Source organism: Mustela nivalis, assembly GCF_964662115.1.
Source record: "Mustela nivalis genome assembly, chromosome: 10".
In the NCBI taxonomy this organism is placed as follows: Eukaryota; Metazoa; Chordata; class Mammalia; order Carnivora; family Mustelidae; genus Mustela; species Mustela nivalis.
In genome coordinates, this window is record NC_139029.1 from 100,150,601 (window position 1) to 100,174,728 (window position 24,128).

The window sequence follows — 24,128 nt, forward strand, 5'->3', positions numbered from 1 at the left end:
TATTGGAAAATTAATCCAGTGGCAGGATATATTTTAAAAAGATGAATATGTTCAATCAAGTCTTGTTCAAGTCTTTTAAAATGTAAATGATCACAAAAATAAATGATCATTAATAAATGTTAGCTGTTTCATATCTGAAGATATTTACTATAGAGTATATATTTTCAGTGCTGGACACAAATATTTTCCTTAACATTAAGAGAAAATACTGTTTTTCTAGAATGTGAGGAGAATTTTTCCATAGTCAATATGTTGTTTATTTGCCCTTAAATACTGCATCAATAATCTGAAAAAGAGAAATAGTCTGATAATGGCTAGAGACTCTGTTTAGAGGCTAAGGTTTCTATCATGGACTGCTTTCAACTGTTATATTTTATGGCACAGATTCAGTGGGAATCTGATCTGCTAAAATATTTGGGCTGTGAAAACTCCCACACTGTGACAGATGTCAAGTCCAATTAAGTGACTCATGTCCAGGTTTCTGTCCAATAGGATTTCCCATTAAATATCAATTTAGGGAAAAAAAATTCCATCCCCCTTCTTAAGCCTTTATCTCTTCCACCATCTCCAGGCTGAATCAATTGGTACCAGGAGAGCCAAGAAGCCACACACGCATCTCTGCCTCTTTGCTCTGGCTCTCCCACCCTCTCGCGTCTTTCTCCGCTTCCCTGTCCCTGTTACTCCGGGAGACGTTCACTTTCCACCAACCTTCTCCAAGCGTCTCCAAGCCAGACTATATATATTTTGCTGCAAGGTAAAGAAAGGAGGGGGTGGGGTGGGAGATGTAAGCAAGCCTTGAAAGACTTTGAAACTGCAAATAGGTGTCTGTTTATACAACCTACAAGTAAATGAGAAAAGAGGAAGAGGCAAGCTTAGCCCCGAGTTACAGTATTGTGTTCCTGGGAACTGGGGAGACATCAGCTGAACAAAGCCTTATCTCAAAAAAAAAAAAAAAAAAAAAAAAAATCACTTCTGAGGAAGATCGCATCTCTGCCTTGCACTTCCCAGTTTCTGCTCAACCGTATTAAGGGATGGAAAGGAGTCCTACTGGAACTGGGATCTTATCTTAACCATCTTTCTTATTGATTCTTCCGCTATTAGAAAGTGGAGGAATCAGTCCTTTGATGTGATTGTGTTTATCTCTGCATCTCTTTTGTTATTTATAGAGACCTAGAAGAGGAAAAAAGGCACAAGACTTTTCAACACCTCACTTAAAAAAAATCAACAACGAATTTCCCGAAATGTTTGAGAACAATTAAAAGGAAAAGGCGTTTTTGGTCTATCAACTAAGTGAACAGTCATTTATATCGTCCACAGCCCGAGATATTATCTACCCTCGCTGTGGACACCAGCGAGATGACAGCTGCTTTTTCATATTCGAATGTAATAAATATTTGCTGCTTTTAATATATTTCGGAATTTCTCCCCTCTATTCTTTGGAATTTGTAACTCTAAAAGATTGGAGAAAAGATTATCGAAAAGGCTTTTACAAGGTAAGTCTTCTTTTTTCCACCTTGGAACTAAGTTATTCATATTGCATTTACGGATGTATTTCAGCTCATTGTTAAATAAATAAAATGTACCCACGACACGTTATTTATGAATATTTTAAAAAGATATCTGAAGGAAAATTTAAGGGCAACCCAGGAACTTTGTAACCGAACTACAACTATGTTGTTGCTTATTGTGATTTTCCATTACTCGCCAATTTATTTATGCCCTTTCAAGCCGAATGTGCAAATGCAAGTTGTTCTACTTCATAAATGTATCTGTGAAAAGCCCGTAGGGAGTCACATGTAGTTCACTTGGAGCATTTGTTTTTATTTCGCCTTAGAGGACCTGCTTTCCTTGCAGCGCAATGAAAGCCGGCTTGTAGACAAATTCGCTCCTAGGCAAGTGCGGTGCTAGGAGCAGATCACACATCCCTGGCTTTTGTTTCTCTAGGAGCAAGCCCTCCTCCTTGTCGCCGCCGCGGATTTCTACCCCGGCGAGCGTCGCTCGGGCTGCACTCGCTGCCCCACGGCCTGGTCCTCCCCCGGCGCCTGTGGTCGGTGCGCGCCGCACCCGCGGGTGCGGACCCCTACTGCTGGCCCTTTTCTTCAAGGCCGAATCCCCCTAAGCCCCGCGGTTGTGCCCCCCTCGCCGACCCCCGCCGCCAGAAGGCGCACGGTCGGGGTCGGAGCTCCAAGCCTTCCGAGGAGCCCGGCGAGGCGGTCTTCCAGGAGGGCGTCGATACAGGAGAGCTGAGCACTAACCGGCTCGGTCTTGGCCAGGCCGCGGCACCGCTGCGGGATCTCGACTCCGGGCGCCTGAGCACCGGCCTTCGCTCCCGGAGGGGACGCTCGAGGCGTCTCCTCCCGCCCCCTGTCTTCCCTTCCCTCCCAGCCTCCCCTCCCGTCGCGATCCGGCCGCCGGCATTTTCCCGGGAGGTGGTCTGCCGACCGCTGGGCGCATTGTCTCGCCCCCCCCCCCCCCACCGTCGCCGTTCCCCTAGGTCCCCGATGTGTGTGGCTGTCTGCGTGACAGATGGTGCTTCGGGGAGCCGAGAGGGCATAAGGGTCAATTTTCTGTAGAAAGGAGCCTTCGCGTTTGTTCAGTCATTGCTTTGTTTTTTTCGGAGACACCTCCGGATCCGGACCGCCTTGTCTGCCGTCCGCACTCGGGACCGGGGCGCATCTCCCGCGCGGGGCGCCCTCCGCAGCCGCGGCCGCCCCGCACTCCGCAAACCAGCGTGAGGGCCACAGGCGCCGCTGCCTCCGGCTGCTGGGTCTAAGGCCCTCGGGGCAGGAGCGCCGTCGGCGTCTCCCCACCCCACGTAAACCCCAGAAGTGCCCGCCGTTCGCAATCATTCGTTTGTCTGGGAAGGGAAAGTGAGGCAGACGACCTTGCGGAGTCGGTACTTGGCCGGAGGCGGCACGGAACGCGGTCGCAGCCTCCTGGGCCTGCCCTCTCCCCGGGGGACCAGGCCCACAGACCGCTCTCCGCCTCTCGCAGGCCGAGAAGTCAGGTCCGGGATGCGGCCGGGGCCCTGCCGGGACCTCGCTGGCCCCGGCCCCGGCCCCGGCCCCGTGGGGAGGTTCGGGGCTCCGGTCCCCGGGCCAGCCCCTCTCGGCTCGCTCCCTTCCCCGGGGGGGCCAGTTGCGCGGAGCGCGCCCGCCTAGGGTGGGGAGGGGACCCGGGATGCGCCTAGGGCCGACCTGGTAGGCCCTCGCCTGCTCTCTCTCGGATCCAAAGAGGACCCCGCTTCCCTTTATTGATTGATATTCTGACTCCCCCCTCAGCCTCCAAAATGATGCTGAGTCCGGACCAAGCCGCCGACTCGGACCACCCCAGCTCGGCGCACTCGGACCCGGAATCTTTGGGCGGCGCGGACGCCAAGGTGCTGGGCAGCGTGTCGGACCTGGAGCCCGTGGAGGAGGCCGAGGGCGACGGCAAGGGCGGCAGCCGGGCCGCGCTCTACCCGCACCCGCAGCAGCTGAGCCGAGAGGAGAAGCGCCGCCGCCGGCGCGCCACCGCCAAGTACCGCTCGGCTCACGCCACCCGCGAGCGCATCCGCGTGGAGGCCTTCAACTTGGCCTTCGCCGAGCTCCGCAAACTGCTGCCCACGCTGCCCCCGGACAAGAAGCTCTCCAAGATCGAGATCCTGCGCCTGGCCATCTGCTACATCTCCTATCTCAACCACGTCCTGGACGTGTAGAGCCTGGGGCGCGGCGGGAGGCCGCCGGTCCGGAAGCCGGGGCAGCCCCCACGGCCCCGGGCGGCCGCTGTGGGCTGGCGGACGAGGCGGCGGCCCAGGCTGACGGCCGCCGGGAGAGGCCTGGACGCGGGAGGAAGCTCGCCACGCGTTCGAGTTCTCTCCGGTCAGCAGGGAGACAAGGGGTTTCCCACTCGGGAAGGTGGGGTTGTCTGCCGAGTCTGGGGTTTGCAGGGGGCATTTTCCCGGCCAGGCGTGCCTCCTGGAGGCACCCGAGACGCACCGCCTCCAGGCCTCCCCTCCGTGTGTTAGGATCCCTTTAAGCGTGGTTGCTTTAGCTCAGTGGAGACTTTTGAGTTCTCCTACATTTATCTCCCACAGATCTTCATGTTTTGAAAGGATGAGGGCAGAAGCTCAGAGTAAAGACTCTTTAACTTTAGACTATCTGGGATTTTTCTAATTGACAAATCACCTAACATTTGGAGGCTTTGGGAAGGACCGTCCTCCAGTGTAAGAGATTTAAGGCACGGAAAGGTGGAACAGGAAAATGTCCGTTCTGCTGTGAAAAGGAAGTTATATTGGAATCCAAATAAAACAGACAAACCCTCGATATTGGTAAGCTCAAAAGATATATTGAGAATAGACACACTGTGGGAAGATTTGAGCTGGGTGAGATTTTACTCCAAGGTATGACACTGATGTAGACGAGAGAATCCATATTTAAATGGAAATTTTAATATCTGATTGCTTTTTCAGGCAAAGTGCCCCTTTATATATCCAAAAACATCTATTTGTGACCTTAAACATGTGGACCCATAGGTGCAGTTAGAAAAAGACAACCTATTTTTATTTATGTTAGAAGGAGTAGAGTATTTTTTTCAAGACATTTATTTTTCAGAGTGGTGATAATTTTACTTTGGATACTCTGTGCCAATTTATTTATAGTCAAGTGTTTACACTTTTTCCTGTGGAATAATTATGTCTAACTTTTTACGTGTTTGTTAAGATTATACTGTGGTCTTTCTTTTTGCTCTAATTATATTGCACTTGTATAACAAATTTCCCACTTCTCCCTGTTTCTAAACATATTTTATATATTAAGATGTTTGTTCTTGAAAGGTTCTTTTGTTGTGAGATCAGCAACACTAGCACTTCACTATTATAGTTTTTTAAAAAAAAGTAAGTGTTGTTATTCTTATCTGTAGTTATGTCTGAAAAGTACTTTACAAGCTGTTTATAAGGAGAGTAGCTTCTGTGTGTGTGTGTGTGTGTGCTGTTTGTGCGTGGGATGATTTTAGGAAATTAAGTTATTTTCCTAAAAAAATTTCAAAACTACTTTCCTCTGTGACAACCAAAAAGAAAAGTCTATAACCTGAAAATGTTTCATGTTCTCAGCTGTGAAACTCTTAAAACAAGGAGTGTATTTTAGAGACAAGGGAAAAAAAAAAAAAACGCATCTGCTATCCAAAGATTTTAGTCTTTTTCAGGGTTTTTTTGTGTCTCTGTTGCTTTATATAATGCAATATTTTGTAGTGAAAATAGATATAATCTGGTTTCTATCTGACAAGTTTTTCATATCTCATGAATGGTGCGCTGTTTTGCATATAAATAAAGGTATCAAATCAAGTCCTCTCCTTTACTTAAAGCATACTGTCTAAAAATAATAAACATACTTGTTGAGCATGAAATACCTTAATGGACACAGTCCTTAAAAAGGAAATAGTTAAAAAAATCACAACCTCCCTCCCCCCCCCCCAAATCTGAAGATGTTTGTGTGTTCAGATACTTGATGCTTTTCCTAAAGTTGGATCCTAACCACTCTGTTATAGCTGTTCCACATATGACGGTGACATAAATCACGTTTGTCTGAAATGAGAAGTAAATTACAGTGTTTATATAAAAATATTACTTGAATCATGGATTCTTTTGGCCTAAAAAAGAATTTAGGGAACTGAGGCCCAGGGAGGTTGAATGCCCTGCACTAGATCCCATGGCTACTTACTGGCAAGTAACAAGACCCCACGATGATGACACTCAGTCCTCATGGCACTTCTTAAGAAAAAGGTGTATACTGCAGCACTCAAACATCTGATTAGGACATCGATTTAAGACATGACACCTGCAAACAAAAAAAAAAAATTAAGTCCTGGACCAACCTTGGTCGTCTACTAAAGCCTGTAAAAATATGAAACTGTCTATAAGCAGAACACATGAATAACTTTAAAACTCCATAATAAACAGAGTATATACATACATATACACTCACATATAGGCTATTATGAGCTATGAGTCTACATCACACCAAAATCTCTGATTGCCAAGTAAGACGTGTAATTACATGGATACTTGGTTTTATGCCTGTGCAGCATCTGGGATTATGAGCATTTTTTCAATTTTCACCCAGGTACCTTGTAATCAGGTTCACAGATACCCAGTGAGACTTCATTCTCTTCTTCACATGGAGGTAGATGCTTAGTAGGAATACACTTTCTACAGCCGGAAAAGGAATGGTGCCTTCTTTGGCTTTGTGTTTGGAGTCCTGGCCACGCAGCCCTGGATGATTAACCCAGCCTCCAGACGTGCTGTCTTTGGAGGGACTGTTTGGATTGAGATTCTCCCACCTTTAGGAGCGGTCCCAGTCCTGATAGTGCTTCTCCATGACACTATAGAAAAATTAGCCCTGCTCCTATACCATAGAAATGGAGTCAACTTCTAACCTCTAAAAACCTTCTGAGTGGTTTCCTTTTCCCGGTTTATGAGCGCAGTTTCCAAGTGACCTACACAGACCTCCCGGTGACGTCTAGGAAGGAAGTTTTAACTCCCCCCCCCCCACCAGACTATGGCCCTCACCCTCAGTGTTAACCTACAGTGGACAAGGACAAGGGGCAAGGCACAACATCCCTTCCCAGCTACATGGCTCCAGAGATGCCAGGAGAGAAGCTTTGCAATGTCATTTCAGATCCAAGGCTGTGCAGCACCCCGCAAAAGAGAAAGGGAGCACTGTGGCACTCTGCTAGACAGAGGGTAACTGACTCATCCCTGGAGTGTGGCAGGGACTCGGTGGCTGTTCAGCCACAGGTAAGAGAGTAATGATTCTTCTCTGAATAATGACGGTGAGCATTCATTCTTACATACAATAAATATTTATTGCGGACCTACTGTGTGCCGGGCACTGTTCTATTAGATGCTGAACATAGAGCAGCAGGTGAGATAAAGTCTAGAGAAGAGCAGTACCTGGCAACAAATAGATAAACAGTACTTAATTTCAAGGTCTGCTCAGTGCTATGTAGAAAAACAAAGCAAGATAAAGAAAGAGACAGTAGCAGTAGAGGGTGCTGCTAAGGATATGATTTTAGGGCTTTTAAGGAAGGCCTCTTAGAAGAGGTGGAGACTGGGATCTGCCTCACTGGCAGCGTCCAAGGTTGCTGCTGCTTGTGGTACCCTGTCTTCTCACATCCTATTACCATGTCCTGTGCTTATGCCACCAAAATCAGCCCCAGCCGATCTCTTGCCATGCCCCACTGGCAGCGGCCTCATCCTTCACCCCCAGCTTGCTCTCTCCTTACACAGACTGGGGACCACAGTCCCTTCGGCTGCTCCTTGGACCTTCTGCCCTCTGTCCCAGCTGCCCAACAACTGGCCAGGGCATAGCCACTCCCCAGAAAACCTAGCCCCACACGGCCCAGCCAACAAGGCCACCTGTGCTGAGTATTTCTACGTCAAGATAGCTGCTTCACTTCTGCCACCGTCCAGAGACATCCCAAGAAAAGTGACTAAATTCTTGAGCAAAAACCCGTCCCTTGCAGGGAGAGGGCAGGGGAGGGTGAGCAGCTGAGAGATGGGTAGTAGGATGGATTAGGAAAGGAAGAGCAGACTGAAGACAGGTGGTACATACAGAAAAGAAATAGGGCTGCATGGAGGAGAGAAAGCCTGCTTTCTGTATGAAACCTGCTCTTCGGGCTTCCTCCGGTGACCCTGCCTTAGGACCACGTTGTCTGCTACGATGAAGTGCAGAGCCAGCCTCTGGACTGCTGTGATGTAACCAGTTCCCATCACTGTCATCTGTCTCTGGATGCCAATCTTCCTCCTACTGAGGTCGGGGGGAGGCAAGGCATAAGGGACAGGGGACACCAATTCAAGGGCATGTATAGCCCATACCATTCCCAGGGCTCTTGCTCATGTTGGGATAGTAGGAGCACTAACAGCTAACATACAGTCAGTGTGTATTGCGTGCTTACCGAGTTAAGGCCTTAGCATGCATTATTATCTCATTTAATTCTCACAGCCACCCAACTAGGTAGGTACTGTGACCATCTCCACTTAGCAAAGGAGCAAACTGAGGCTTACAGAAATTACATAACTTGCTCAGGGTCATGAAACCATGTTTGTTGGTTTCATGAAGTGCATACCTTTAGGGGTCATACTCTACAGTTTTCCTTTGCCAACGGGTGGCCATGCCATGCACGCACCTTACCTTTGGCCCTAGCACCCCTTCTCCCCATCGATGAGCTTAGGAGAAGCTTCAGTTCAAGTCATGCCTGAGGCGTGCAAGTCCCACAACCAAGAGGGAGGCTAAGACTGAGTCTGTTCTCTGCCTGCTAAGTCCAGCGTGTGCTGGAGCTTGGAACTAAGCTGCTGAGAGGCAGAGGAAGCCTCTTCCTACATTGAGGGAAGACACTGCAGGCTCGTGGCAGCCCTGCACTGGCTCTTCCTGAAGGAGACTGGAGCTAAGCCGACACTGTCTGAGACATTACTATTCACCACCTGCTCTTTTTTTTTTTCTTTTTTTTAAAGATTTTATTTATTTATTTGACAGAGAGAAATCACAAGTAGTCGGAGAGGCAGGCAGAGAGAGAGAGAGAGGGAAGCAGGCTCCCCGCTGAGCAGAGAGCCCGATGCGGGACTCGATCCCAGGACCCTGAGATCATGACCTGAGCCGAAGGCAGCGGCTTAACCCACTGAGCCACCCAGGCGCCCCCACCACCTGCTCTTCTGTCTACCCCACCCACGACTCCTTAGCACACTGAGGTCCATTCTCACGCTGCCCTGAGAAACATCTTTCAAAGTTAGCATGCCATTCCCTGCCTGAAAGCTCTTCTCGCCTTCCCACTGCTTATAAATAAAGCTCAAGTTCTTTCTCCAGGCATAGAAATCTTTCACAAACTTGTTGTAGATACTCTGTAGCATAGCATCACCTTTAGCCACTCTCCTTCAAGTTAAACGTTCCTGCCAAATTTAGTTTTCCTCTCTTCCCTGGACATGCCTGGTCCTGTCTAACCTGTGCTGTTGCACTTATTCTCTTTCTGCCTAGACTGTTTTTCCTCCATTCTTATTTTTTGCCCGAAAATTCCAAGTATTCCATGGTCACCCAACTCAAATGTAAACATTACAAAACTTTCCTCTGTTTCTTTGGGCAGCATTAGCTGCTCTGTTCTCTGAATCCCGAATATAAACTTCATTATACCAGAATTTACTTGTTTCTCCTATCCCTGTGTTTGAGACCCAGGAGTCTGGAACCAGGTCTAGACTCTGGCTCCAACTCATTTTACATGTGTGATGTTGAATACGATACTATGCTTCTTCTTCTTCTTCTTCTTCTTCTTCTTTTTAAAGATTTTATTTATTTATTTGACAGACAGAGATGACAAGCAGGCAGAGAGGCAGGCACAGAGAGAGGAGGAAGAGAGCCCGATGCGGGGCTCGATCCCAGGACCCTGAGAACATGACCTGAGCTGAAGGCAGCGGCTCAACCCACTGAGCCACCCAGGCACCCCATTACTATGCTTCTTTAAGCTGCCATTTTCTGATGTGTAGTATGGGAGGATATATGCACCTGTCTCAACTCTACGTTTCTATAGGTTAATGGAGAGTGCTTGCCAGAAGAGAAGGAATACAGTAAGAGCTGGATGATCGTGAGCTATTATAACTACTGTTCCATTTATAGCGTGCATAGGAAGTTGTATACAATAGCCTAAAAATAATACATTAATAATTCATTAATGTGTTAATGATCTGTGGTCTCCATCAACGGTATTTATCAGCATATGACACATAAGTAGTTCTACAAAAAGTCTACAAAAAGTAGTTCTACAAAAAGGTCTGTCGTCTAAGAAAACATCACAGGTAAGTGACTAGGATGTGAGAGAATAAAACACAGAAACAGACATTCAAAGTCATGTACCTGTCTGCGTCCCCACCCCACTCCACGTGGGAGGCCTGCCTTACACTTTTTCTCTTTTCCTCGTGGTTTTCCCCTGAGCACTGATGCTGTCATAGCATGTCCCACTATGGGAGAGCGGTCAGGAGCGTGGACTCTGACCGAGATTGCTTGTGTCTGAGCCCCAGCTCTTCTACTAATTGGCTTTGGCCCTGAACAAATAATTGAGTTCTCTGCCTTGGTTTTTTCACCTGGAAAATGGGGGTGATTAGTTGTCCCCATCCTGTAGCATTGTTAGGAAGGTTAATTGAGTTAATTCACGTAAAACACTTAGAACATGTCTGGTGTATGTTAAGAGCTCCACAGCACTTCCTACAATGGCTTTCTGAAAGTTAAATTCTTTTTGAGGTAACGAAGAGAGAAACTGTTGGAAGTTCCTCTCCAGTTTGGTTAAGTATTTCCAGATCAGGAGGGAAGGTCCTCCTCTCCTTGCTGGTCATTCCAAAAGACACCAGAAGAAAGGGACAGGATATGAGGGACCATGGGAAAGGTGTAAGATCCCTGGCTATAGGAGAAGGGAAGGGCCCTCTCCAGGATCTTCTGGGGTTAAAATGGGATAACTGGAGGGAAAGGATATTGGAGTCAGTCTGCCTGAAAGGCTCAGAGGGTCGGACCAACTCAAGGGAAGGGGATAAATGAAACACTCTCCAGAGCTGACCCTGTGGAGCAGGACTTGGTGCATCCTCTCCTTCTGGTCGATAAAATCACAGGGGCTGGGGATTATTTCTGGAACAGTGGGAGGTGAGCTGTGCTGGAGGTCAGAGGTCCGGTCTGCAATGCAAGGAGGTTGCCTTGGTTCAGGTGTGAGTCGATTGGGGCCTGGTGAGTAAAAATCAATCACCACGACTTTTCTGAGCAACTACACTAAAGAAAGAAACAAAACAAAACATTTAATGGACAATTTTAAAACGCCTACAAACGTGACGGGCATAGTAAACTGCATTCTAATGCCCCAGCATTTCATTTATACTCTTATCCACACTCTCCCCCTACCTCACTGGGTTATTTGAAGCAAATTCTGAACATCGCACCATTTCACCCATAAGTGCATCAGTAAATACCTCTAAAAGACAGACTTTTCTTTCTTTTAACTTAGCGGCCATTATTACCATGAAACAAATTAGCAGTATTTCCTGAATATCATCAGTGAGTACCTACATATTTGAGGAGAATTTCACAGTTGGCCTAACCCACCTTTCCCAATAATCTTTTTCTTTCTTTCTTTCTTTTTTTCCCTAAGATTTCACCCATTTTTTTGAGAGAGAGAAAGAGAGAAAGCACACGAGTGTGTGTGTGTGTGGGGGGGGGTAGGGGCAGAGGGAGAGGGGGAAGCAGACTCCCTACTGAGCAGGGAGCCCCACACGGGGCTTATCCCAGGACCCCGAGATCATGACCTGAGCGAGAAGTGCGTGTTTAACTGACTGAGCCACCCAGACGCCCCTCAATTATCTTTTTTACTCTAGCCTGTTAGATTGTCTTTCTGATGGTCTTCGAGTTTAAAAATTCTCCCTCTGTCCTCCTTAACTCTGGCACTTTCTATACACACACACACACACACACACACACACACACACGACTGCCCTGTCACCACCCTCTCCCTGCCTTATCGTGGAGGGACATGCCTGAGAACTGGCTGGTCCGGCACAGTAGACCATCCCACAGTCTAAAGCTGCAGTGGGGGTGTGCTGGGGTAGCTCACAGATGGTAGCTGGATAACTACAAACCAGGGTAAAAGACACACTGCCAGAGCCAAACTTAGATCTCAAAGATTTAAAAACAAACAAACAAACAAAACCCAGGTAATTCTCTTAGCTATTGGTGGGGAATTGGGGTGAGGAGATCCCTTGGAGAAGGAAGAATTCTGGGAAATTAGAGGTGTGGACCTGCCAGCCCTCCTTCCCTGACAGCAGCATGTATGGAGGCTTGAGGATTATTATCAACAGCAACAGATGCTCCTAGCATGGTCCTTTCAGCTCCCAAAGTCTGTCACATATGCTGTCTCTGTGAGTCCTTCAGGCCCCCAGGACAGGGCTATGACCAACTGACATCCTGACTGGTTAAATGGCTCAGCCATGTCTCATACCCTGTCAGCAGCAGAGCCACCTAGAAGCCTTGGACACCAATCATGTGCTGCTTCCACACCCAGACCCCACACTGTCTGCCCTGGGTCACAGCCTGGTGACTAACAGACGTATCAGCAAGAACTACACAAACTTAGCGCATACCCTCAGCCAGGCACTTTCCATTATTCACTCACGTAATCCTTCAACAGTGACTCAGGAGCCCTTATTATTCCTAAATTACAGATGAAGGCACCAAGAACACAGAGAGGTAAAGAAACGTGCGCAAGGTCACACAGCTAAGCTAGCAAGCTTTGAATGGGAAATGAAGCTCAAGGGTGGTAAAATTCAAGAGCTTATACTTTGAAAAAAGGAAAAAAAATACAAATTTCTTCTTCTTCTTCTTCTTTTTTCTAAAAGATTTTTATTTATTTATTTGACAGAGAGAGATCACAAGTAGGCAGAGAGGGAGGCAGAGAGAGAGAGGGGGAAGCAGATGCGGGGCTCGATCCCACGACCCTGAGATCATGACCTGAGCCGAAGGCAGAGGCTCAACCCACCGGGCCACCCAGGTGCCCCAACAAGTTTCTTCTTTGTGGGGAACAAAATACGACACAAAAACTACAGAAATTGAAAGAACACATTTCTTTTAAGCAGGGCCCCAGACCAGACATTGGCCCAGTCCCCTGGATTTGTCCTTGCATGCTGAGAGACCTCAACATCACCAAATAGAGCAAGTGTCTAGGGCACAAGTGTGGGGCGTGTGGCTCTGGGAAGTTGAGTGCTGACAGCCTCAAGCTGCACCAGGTCAAGCTGTGGAAAGGTCCGGAATGAGTCACTGTTGCAGGATGACCCTGACAACACTGAGACTTCGGGAGGTGTTCGGAAAGCCTCTACGGGTCAGTACACATGACTCCTTGTACAATGCTAAATAAATGGAAAAAGAAATGAATGTTCTCACTTGAAAGGCTGCGTGCCAAGACCAAAGGCTCACACAAAGAACAGGAGCCCACCCAGGACTCTCACAACCACCGTGTCCTCGGGTCCTTGGTGTGACAGATGCCACAGGCCTACAGCAGTCACACACATACCTGCAGATGTCTCCCCACCTTGTTCTTTATACCTAGCTCTATTTCTGGATTTTGCAATCAATACTGTCTCATGCCAGACACTTTGTTTTGTCATGTGGTGTGAGCAAGAAGAAATGGTACTTACTACAAGAGCTAATTATTAATTTTTTAAAAAACTCTGAAACCCTAATTAAAGTTCTGGGTGATTTTTTTGTAGTTGGGACTTCAAGAGGTGTTTGATTTTCTTGGTTTGCTAGCTGGGCGATGACGGGGTGTGTGCTGCAGGCCCATGTCCCAGTCCCCAGCGTCCTCGTATTTGCATGTGGGCCCGGATTTGTCTTTGGCTTCTTGTATGGTTTGGGATGAGACCCTTGCGTCCCAGGGGAGGGGGGCAGGTGTTGCTCCAGTCGAGCGAATGGAACCAAATTACAGGCCCGTCTGTCACTTCCTCTGGGAGAAGGTGGAGGGAGGGGGCCTGGAAGGAGGGAGGGAGGGGGGAGGGGAGAGAGGGGAGAGGCCTGCCACCAGGAGAACGGAGAGCCCGGCATCCGGCTCAGCTCAGCCTGGGGGAAGGGTGGGTTTGTGAAGTGGACTGCTGGCTCTGGAAACCTCTACCTATGCAGGGCCCTGCCAAAATGGGGACCACACTGCATCCTGGGGGCTGGGATGGAGAGGGGGTAGGCCTGTGCCCCCTAGGCTCTTCGCTGACCCTCGGAGATCTGCTGCCACTTAGGCTGCGTCTATAGGGCGCCGGCAACCACTCACACTGGAATTGGTTTCACTAAATTGACTGATGCATTTTCTGACTGCACGGACTTGGAGTCTGTGTCTCTATCCCATCAAACCTACTGAACACAAACATCCAACACATCCGTGGACTTCATCTTTCGGCTTACAATAAACAGCTTGCTCACACACGCACTCTTTAATTAAGCCACACCTATTTGCACAGGGAGGCCTAGAGGTACCACCTCGATTGCAGCCCTGGGTGGGCACAGCCAGTGCCGCTCTGCTGGGATTTGTCCTTTAGCCAGAGACAGTGCACGCTGATACTACCCGGTAATGTCCTGCTGCGTCATGAGCCTTCTGCAAGTGACCTGGAGGCTGCTAGATACAGAACCGGAGGTAACAATGAACACTTTGCTGTCAGGGGCAACCTCTAGAGACCATCCTTCTCCCGAAGGCCCCAGTGGGGCAGAGCCATGTTATTCTAAGCTACTTGAGAAAAATACAAACAGATAATGTGGGCCTTTTGTGGAACACAGTGGATGAGAGTAAGAAATTGCCATCATTTTGCTTTCTCTTACAGATGAGTGGTACAAAGAATATAAGAGAGAATAGCAGGGGAGATCCCAAACCAGGAAGAGTGGTTCTAATGCGAAACAAGTTCTTGTCACATTCTTCAGACTTGTGGGAGAAAACAGTGTTTCACATGCCTTCTTCTCTCCCTGCCTCCGGGGTGGGCCAGGTTAAAGCGATTGTCAGCTCCTACTAGTTCTTTCAGTAAGAGAAGAACTGAGGCATACAGCGATGATGGACTGCAGGCCCAAGAAGAGACCAACTCCTTCCCCTTCCCTTCGACAGTAACATGATTGACAGAGATAATTCCCCATGTGAGATGAAAAAAGAACTGCTAGCAGATAATGGCTGTGCTTGGATGGTGGCTGGTGAGACTCTGTCCACCCGATGTCAAGTGATGACTGAAAAGGGAAACGTGAATTCCATTATCCAGCTGTTGTTGCTGCCGGTTGCCAAAATACCCAGATGTTCCCAAACATCTGGGTACTTGACAGCATGTTTTTACCATACATCCAGATGCCTGGTATTGTGTAAACAAAGGCCAAACCTAAATACAGAGAAGAAGCCGTATAACTACCTGGACAGAGGGAAGCCAAGAGCTGGTTAAGAGACAGTGGGAAGGGAGATGGCGTAGTGGTGGGGAAGAGGAAGAGAAAGGGAAAAACACATGCGTGAAGATTAAAAAATAAAAGTAAATGTTCAAAAAGAGAACTGCTGCGCTTGGTTTCGCTGGTACCTATCTCCATGCAAAGTGGCTCTGCTTGCCACATCTGGGTTATAAAAGGCACAAAAGAGTGAGCGGGAAGATACCCATGAGGAGACCTAGAGCAGCAATCTGGGCCCAGACTCTAGCCCTCCCCAGGGCAGGTGGCTGTGTGTGTTGGCAGAGAGGGGTGACTCCGAAGTGGAAAAGTGATTCACATAGCGGTGAAAGCCGTTATCATACAGGATGAAAAGTCGAAATTCCAGTCAAGGATGTCTACATTAAGCAAAGCCCTAAAATGTCCTGATTAGTCAACTTTGCTTCCCGTTATCAATCAGGATGAGGAGCTTGCTATCGACAGAACCAGTGATGGTGTAACAGAAGGAAAAGGGTAATTGACTGGGGGAAGGTTGTGCAGTTCGGTGACAGATTTAGAGGAGGGGACATGATGTGATTGAGGTGGTGGTGGGAGTAAGTGTTAGGCTTTCAGAACAGCTCACAAAGCCCCCTGTAATTCCCAAGCTGTCTGTTATCTGTGAAATGCAAATCAGGAGGGGAGTGACATCATGTCGGATTATGGCCACAGGGAGTAATTATTTAGACATTAAAGGCTACTGAAGGGAGTGGCTGACAATATTAATGATGTCCAGATGGACAGAGTGTGATGCTAAAATTATTTTCTAGTACAAAGAATGAGGGAATTTTCATCAGGGTTCCTTTTCTATTGGACAGCCTATATCTCTGAAGGTCTGCTCCTCAGAGAGAGAGTGATACTAAGAGATGGTCTCTGGAATCAAAGCACAATGGGGTTTGCAGAAAGGAGGCACGATCTCTAGTTCCTCTGAAGAAAGGCACAGTCAATATGCAAAACAGTCACACAGTAATTATGACTATAAAAAGAGGAAATAATCTCAAGATGCTGTCTATAACAAACCGGTGATTGGAAACCCTTCTCTTCCCACACTCACCCCAAGCCATTCTGCCTTTCTTAGCCAAATCTAACAGCGTGCAGCAACTTGTTGTTCCTCATGGCACTCTCCCCTCCCTCCCCTGCAATACAAACCCTAACACAGACACCTTGGCCATTAATACTCGTATCAATTGCATAAGCACAGGTAACAGTATTCTAGACCATCAATAAACATGAGGAGAAAGGCATTGTGGTCAAGACCACAGTGTGGGACCCCCGCCCCCCCTCCCCCCAAAAAAGAAAGCCCCAACCTGGAATCCAAATTGGGAAAGACTAATGGGCAATGGCAGGTTATAGGAAACCAGTCTCAAGAAGACCCAGAGGCAAATATGCTGATCTGGACTGCACACCTGACCATTCCATCTAGAGTTCTGCTCTCTCTTCAGAGCAGGTATCAGTATTCGAGTGGAAATTCACCATGACACCCAACCTGCTGCTCATCTTTCTGACCCATGTAGGAGTGAATGATACAGCCAGAAGCAGTCAAAACAAGCAGTTTTTCATATATATGAAGTTCCTGAATACAATTAAAGGGTTCAGAGGACAGGTGATGTTTTGGTCTCTTATATCTGAAAGGCATTAAATGGGTAAAGAGGAGGTTTCAGAAAATGAATAGGTAAATCCAAAGATGGTTTTGAAGATCCCCTTCATCCAGGCCCTCCATAGGTTACGGCTTACAATGCCAAAATGCAAGGCTCTTAGCAAGGGTCTACTTATGTAGACTTTGATTTCCCTTAGTGAGGACACTTCTAAATGCTCCCATAACCCTTTGCACCAGCCTGTCCTATTACTGATGTCACTGCACTCCTCCCTTAGGCCATGAGCTACTTGAAGGCAGGCAATCTTAGTGGCCGCTGAATTATCAGCACTTGGGATGTGCCCTAAATTAATATTTGATTAATGAACTGGAGGAACATCATGGAAAGCTTTGCAAACTGCTCAAAAGGGTTTGACATGGAAACCTGACAGAGAGGAAGACAAATGTTTATGAAATCATTAAATCCACTATGAAAGAGGACATAATAAATCCCCTATTATGGAGGACATATAAAAGAACAGCAGCAGTGGAGACGGTACCTAGTAATTACTAAGAGAAAATAGCTGGAGAGAGGCTTAGGAATGAAATGGGTTGTCCCATCCATACGCCAATTCAATTCAGTTATCTGAGTTCGATTCAATCTAACAGGTATTTACTGAGTACCTCTATGCCATTGTGCATCACATATAGTATGAGTAATTGTAAAAGGAATACACAATTTTTAGACAAGAAGATAAAATGTTTTTTAGAAGTGCTTCAGACTGGTGTTTGGAGACATGGATGGAAAATGTAAGTAGTTCAAACAAAGCGGTAAGATGTGGGTTAGATCAAGGACTGGCGATACTCATGCTGTAAATATCATATGAAATTCACATTTCACGGTACGTAAATAAAATTATATGGGAACACAACCACACCCATTTGTTTACTTATGGTTTATGACTGCCCTTGAGCTACAAGGGCAGAATCAACAAGTAGTTGCAGCAGAATTTATGGTCCTTAAAACCTAAAATAATTTATCTGGTTCCTTACAGAAAGTTGAAAAAACACTGTTGAGAGCAAGAGCTCTAAAATCAAAACACCTGGTTTCAAACCCCAGTGTACCACTGCTTACTAGCCATGAGATTTTGGCAAGTTACTTTTCTGTACCTTGGTTTTGCCATGTATACAATTGGGTATAACAATAGCACCTTCTTCAAGGGGATGTTGAAAGCAGTAAGGTGTTTAGAATGAGGTTTAGAAGGCATTTAGAATATATAAAAAGTTCTCAAAATTCAACAAGATAACATGAAACCCAATTAAAAACTGGAGAAAAGATTTAAACACCCACTTCACCAAAGAAGAGATAAGGATGGTAAACAGTCATCTCTACATGCAGAGATGCTCAATATCATTAATTACTAGAGAAATGAAAATTAAACCGGTGATGAGATATCACTGCACAACTATTAGAACAAGTTAAAAAACAAAAACAAAACCTTACAATACCAAGTGCTGACAAGGAACCTGAGCAACTGGAACTTTTATACACTGTGAGCGAGAATGCAAAATAGTACAGGCACTTTGAAACAATCTGGTTATCTCTTATAAACATCCACTTACGAAATGACTCAGTAATTCCACTCCTACGTATTTACTCAAATGAAATGAAAGCATATGTTCACATACATGAATGTTTTTTAGCAGCTTTATTCATAATAGCCCTAAAGTGAAAAGGACATAAATGTCCACAAACCAAGGCATGGATAAACAAATTATAGTACACCCATACAATAGGATACTATGCAGCAATTAAATGGAATAAACCATACATACACTAACACGGATAATTCTCAAGAACGTTATTCTAAGAAGTCAGACAAAACAGGTTGCATACTGTATTGGTTAATCCATACGACATTTTAGAAAAGGCAAAAATAGAAAGACAGAAATAAGATCAGTGGTTGCTAAGGTTTGGGATGGGTGTGGAAACTGACTACAAAGAATTATGAGGAAACTTTTGGAGTGATGGAAATAGTCTATATCTTGATCGTGGTAATTATGTGACTATATATAAAATTCAACAAACTATATATCCAAAAAGAATATAAATCACATTTCTAAATCCAGCTTTTAAAAATTAGTATCCTGAAAATTTCCAGAAAATTAAATATTTGTTATAGATAAATTTTCCAGAACCATGAAGGGAAATAGACTTAGCATAAGGTAGCAGCTGGGCAAATTTTTAATGAGAAAATTCTTGGGTTATAGAATGACCCAGGTAACATTAAGTCCCAATAAAGTTTTAAAATCTGTTATATAATACAATCATAATAAATCTATTATATAATCACTACATTATACACTTGAAACTTAAAGCATTGGGAAAAGAAGTATCGTTCACAAAAGTAGGCATAATTTCAATAATAATAAACCATGGAAAAGTAACTTTTTCTTTTTTCATATGCTTTTTTTGGATGCAGCTGTTTTAAAAAATCATCTTCCAGATTGGGTCATTGCTTCATCTTCCTCTTTAACAGATTCATGCCAGAAAAAAAGATAACATCTTTTCTGTATTGATACCTTCAAACTGGAGTTCATAAGCTAAACTACATGGATTTTCAAATTGACAAAACAAAAACAAAAACAAAAAAAAAACCCCAAACAAGCAAACAAAAACACCCCAGTCCCAAGTCTAAATGTGGCTGAGTCCTGGGATATTTCCTGACCTCCAGGTAGACTGAAGAGACAAGGTTTCCACCTGCCACTACTTGGATCAAAGATGTATTAAGTTAACACTGCTCCCTTTCATGCCCCTCCTCCCAACCTTCCCACTCACGCATCTTCTCTTTCCTCCTCCTTCCCTTCCACAACATAGTGTGGGGGGGATTTCACACTCTACATTCAGGAGAGTCTCATATGTTGATAAATGTAGGAGATACTTTTTACTATTTTAATAGTGATTATTTAAACTTGAAGAGGGGCTAGAGTTTTTTTTAAGAGTTATTTATTTGAGAGAAAGAGCATGCACAGTTATTTATATGAGAGAAAGAGAAGCAGATTTTCCACAAAAGAGGAGCCCAACAAAAGGCTTGATCCCCGGACCCTGAGATCATGACCTGAGCCAAAATAAGAGCCGGATACTTAACTGACTGAGCCACCCAGGCACCTCCAGAATTTTTTAAAGTAAGGGAGATTTTGGCCTTTGTGTTTTCTCCTTGTTTAAGAAAAAAACAAAAATACTATTTAAAGTATAGATATTGGGTATATTTTATCTCAGAATGAGTCGTGGAGCAAGCACTGGAGGAAGTTTGGAATTACTGAATCACTATATCATACGCCTGAAACTAATATAACACTGTACATTAACTAATTAGAGTTAAAATAAAAACTTAAAAAAAATTAGTCATGAAGTAACCAGTTTAAGAGAGCAAGAGAGAAGACTGATCCCACATTGTGTCTTCTCTTTCTTCCAAGGCCTCATTTGAATTATAATAAAAGAATAAAAATAGATACAACCTCAAAATAATGAAGAAAACAGTAGGCAAAGTATCAGCAAAAGAATAATCTCAACGCATTTTTGCTAGAAGGTGGAAGTATGCTGACAGATGAGCAGAACCAAGGAAACCCAGCCTAATTAAACTACCTACTAAGGGGACTTCATCAGAGAAGGTGTCCAGCAGATTCTGAGTTTCAGGCTTTGATTAGCAGATACAGTGAAAGTTGGGAGTGAGAAGTGAAGTTGAAAATTGAAAAAGTAATTGAAGATTTATATATAGACTAGATGAACTTGCCTGCCATTCCTCTCCTCACTCCTACCTCATGGGAAAAGGGAGACAGAAATTTACTGTTAGGCAAAAAGTAGGATTCTTCTCAATTTCTTTAGAAAAGAATTACCCGACACAGGTGTTCAGAGCTCAGGTAAACTTTCCTCGTTTTAACATTTATGGAGCTAAATAGTTCAAACTTCATAGAATATTAAATATCTATCACTTTACTTTGAACTAAAGCCCAACAATCAACAAATATCATCCACATATATAGAGTTCATGGCTAACCTTTTTATTTCCTCATTTAAAAATATGTACAAAAAAATAAATACCACCAGATATTTGAAGGACTGCTATAGCATAAAAGAGAAATACTAAGATAAATAAACCTGACATTCAAATTAAAAAAGATAACTCCAAAAGTAATAACAAATTTTAAAATAGCCCCGAGGAGTATCTTTGAGAGATTATATTAATAAAGGTATTGTGGTCACAGGAAAATCAGAGACAACATAATTTTTTGGAGCAAAACAATTTATTTTCTAAAGGAAAAATAAATAGAAGTGTTATAGAATAAAGGCAAGGAAATCTCTCATGACCCTGAACAAAAATACAGAAAATATAAGAGAAAAGATAAATATGGAGAATCACTTTGAGAGATCTAAAACAGTAATTCTAGAAAGAAAAAATGAAATAAATGAAGGAGACAAAATTATAAATAATACATTAAAATTTTCCACAGATGAAAGCATGCAACATTGAATTAAAAAGACCTTGTCATATAGTATCTCTTTGCTTCAGTTTTTTCATATGTAAAGTGGGAGAAATAATCCCACCTCACAGGGCTGTTGGGTGTGATAATACATATAAAGCACTTCCAACAATCCTTGACATATAATAAGTACTCAGGAAATTTTATTGCATTGTGACTATTATATTGTCAGTGTTGAACAAGATGAATAAAGAAACACACACCTAAGACATCTCTGGGAAATGTTAGATCTTCAAAGATACAGAGAAACTCTGTATAAAAGTTTTTAGGAATAAAAAAGGTATCTTATAAAAGAACAAAATTTTTATTGTGTCAAAAGAAAATATATTATGTCAAAAGAAAATAAAGCAATACTTTAAAAGACTTGAGTAAAAGAAGACTTTGAAATAATTGGAATTTTACACCCAACCAAGTTATCGATCAATTATAAAGACAGAATGAAAACTGTTTTCAATAGGCAAGACTTCAGAAAGCTTGCCTTCCACATATCCTTTCTTAGCGAATTATTTGAATACATACTGCAGGAAAAACAAGAGTTTAAACAAAAAACAAGATAATATGAAACAAAGAATAAGTCCTATTGAGGAGAGCAAAGCATCAAAGCCCAGATGACAATGGCATAGCTAACCTTGAAAGCAAATAAAAAATGTGGAGCAGAAAGTTGGAGGGTATCAAGATGGATGTCTTTGATTGTAAAAGCAAAGCCATATACTTGATATCTGAGGAAAAGTAAACTTGAGCCTATGCTAAAGCAATTAGAAAGGTCATTACAAACATCAGGAAAATACAAAGCTTCATTAATATGTCAAAGTTTATGTTTGTACATTTATTTGATGTTTGAAACATTTGAGAAGCAGAGACTGGGTCTTTGGAATCACAGCACACTAAACTTTGCTGGGGTCAGTATTTTCGTGATTATAAAATGTTAATGTTGCTATGTACAATGTAAATGCTGTGATATAATGTAACGTGTAGTTTGTTTTTCATTTTTTGCTATGAAAAATTCAGAACACATACGAAAATACTGTGTAGAACGATGAACCCGGGTCATCACCCAGCCTCAACAGTGATCCACCTCAGGCCCAGTTTTGTTTCATTTCTATTTCCTTCCTCTCCCACCTTCTGTATTGTTTGGAAATATAGCCAAGCCACTGTATTGTTGTATCATTACATCCATCAATAGTTCAGTCTTTAGCTTTAAATGATAACTGTTCTTTAACAAAGTTTAAACCCTGGTTGCTATGCCCCTTAAGTCTTCACTTGTAGGATCTCCCTCCATCCTTGCATTTATTTTTATTTATTTTTTATAGAAACCAAATTGTGATTTTTTTAAGATTTAAAAAAAAAAAGATTTTATTTATTTATTTGACACACAGAGAGAGATCACAAGTAGACAGAGAAGCAGGCAGAGAGAGAGGAGGAAGCAGAGAGTCCGATGCAGGGCTCGATCTCAGGACCCTGAGATCATGACCTGAGTCGAAGGCAGAAACTTAACCCAGTGAGCCACTGAAGCGCCCCAATTGTTTTTCTTAATGAGTTTCTTGCAGTCTGGATTTTTCTAATTTCCATTTGTTGTCTTTCATCTTTTGTGTCTTCTATAAATTAGTAAGTAGATCCAGAAGTTTGGCCTGATTCAGGTTTGAAATTTTGGCAAGCCCACTTTTTAGACAGTGGTATGTACTTCCATTAGGAGGCCCAAAATGTTTAGCTGGTCTCTTTTTGTATATTCAGCATTTGATGATCATTAATTCATTAGCGATTTTTAATTGGGTCTTCTACTTCTATCATTCCTTCTTCACTTATTATTTGAGACATTTCTCTAAAGATAAACTTCCTGTCATCAACCATCTGTTCAACCTGATGTATAACTCAGATAGGAAAGTTAGGATATGTTGTTGTTTCCTTCACTTTACTTCCCTGTTTTTACTAATGAGTTAATTCTCTAGCACCCTAACAAGATGACTAACAAGAATTTTTATTTTTTTAAAGATTTTACATATTTATTTGACACACACACACAATGAAAGGTCGCAAGTAGACCGAGAAAGAGGGGGAAGCAGGCTTCCTGCTGAGCAGAGTGCCCCGATGCGATGTGGGGCTCGATCCCAGGACCCTGAGATCACAACCTGAGCTGAAGGCAGAGGCTTAACCCACTGTGCCACCCAGGCACCCCTAATAAGAATTTTTAATGTGTTTTTAAAATATGTTTGTAAAATCATGGATCTAGAGTAGTTGCATAGATCTAGAGTAGTTTCCAGCTGTTGCAGTTATTATCCTTATTAATGCTCAAACTGGCCCATCTTTGACCAATGAGAGCCTTTTCAGGTTGACTTCTAGAACCTTTGACATGAACTCAGTATATTTCACAATATTCTTGCTTCTGATGCAGCAAGATGTTCCAGCAATCTTCTTGATATATTTCCTTCCCGAGCTCTTGAGTCAGCCATTCCTCCAACGTGCTCTAGTTTTATTTAGTGCGCAGAGCTGCGTATAGATCCGTCTGGGTATAGGTACTCTCGTCACTACTGGCCTGGTCATTGTTACAACACTTTTTCAATTTGGAGAGCTAGAATACATTTTTGTTTGCTTGTTTTGCTTTAGGATAAATCATTACTTCCGATTGTATTCAAGCTTGAAGGGCTTTTAGCTGCCCTTTTTGATTCTACCTCTCTTTTCCCCCAGGCTGAATATACCAGTTCTCAATGACAAAAATATAATTACTTATTTGCCTTATCCTACCTAAAAACACAGTACACTCTTAGAATAACAGAAATAAAACTCCTGTGAAAAATACAACTGAAACACTCTAAGATTTTTTTTTTCTGGAAAAATCTTTTTTTACAGGTATATACCACTAGAGATACACAGTCATATTTATTATAAGTTTCTTGAAATAGTTTTTCTCTGTGTGGCAATACCACCAACTGGATTTATATTTGGGAAAATTGTTACATTTTGCTTTCAATTTTCCAGAATTGCTTCTTTAAGTTTAATTTTGTTTTAGAATTATGTGGACTATTTACATGTTTCAAGTGTCATATTTAAGGAATTAGATG

General features: G+C 43.7%; 1 protein-coding gene across 1 annotated transcript; it reads left to right on the top strand.

Moving 5' to 3' along the window:
• The first annotated feature begins 577 nt into the window (after positions 1–577).
• On the top strand, positions 578–5,599 carry NHLH2 (nescient helix-loop-helix 2). The gene is made up of 3 exons (XM_082686535.1): positions 578–754; positions 1,167–1,493; positions 3,282–5,599. Exon 3 carries the CDS (start codon positions 3,290–3,292, stop codon positions 3,695–3,697), a length of 408 nt encoding a protein of 135 aa, XP_082542661.1. The 5' UTR covers positions 578–754; positions 1,167–1,493; positions 3,282–3,289; the 3' UTR covers positions 3,698–5,599.
• The last annotated feature ends 18,529 nt before the right edge of the window (positions 5,600–24,128 follow it).

What these genes read in the sequence shown, in the direction of transcription:
- NHLH2 (XM_082686535.1), top strand. Translation starts at nt 3,290, where the DNA reads ATGATGCTGAGTCCGGACCAAGCCGCCGACTCGGACCACCCCAGCTCG.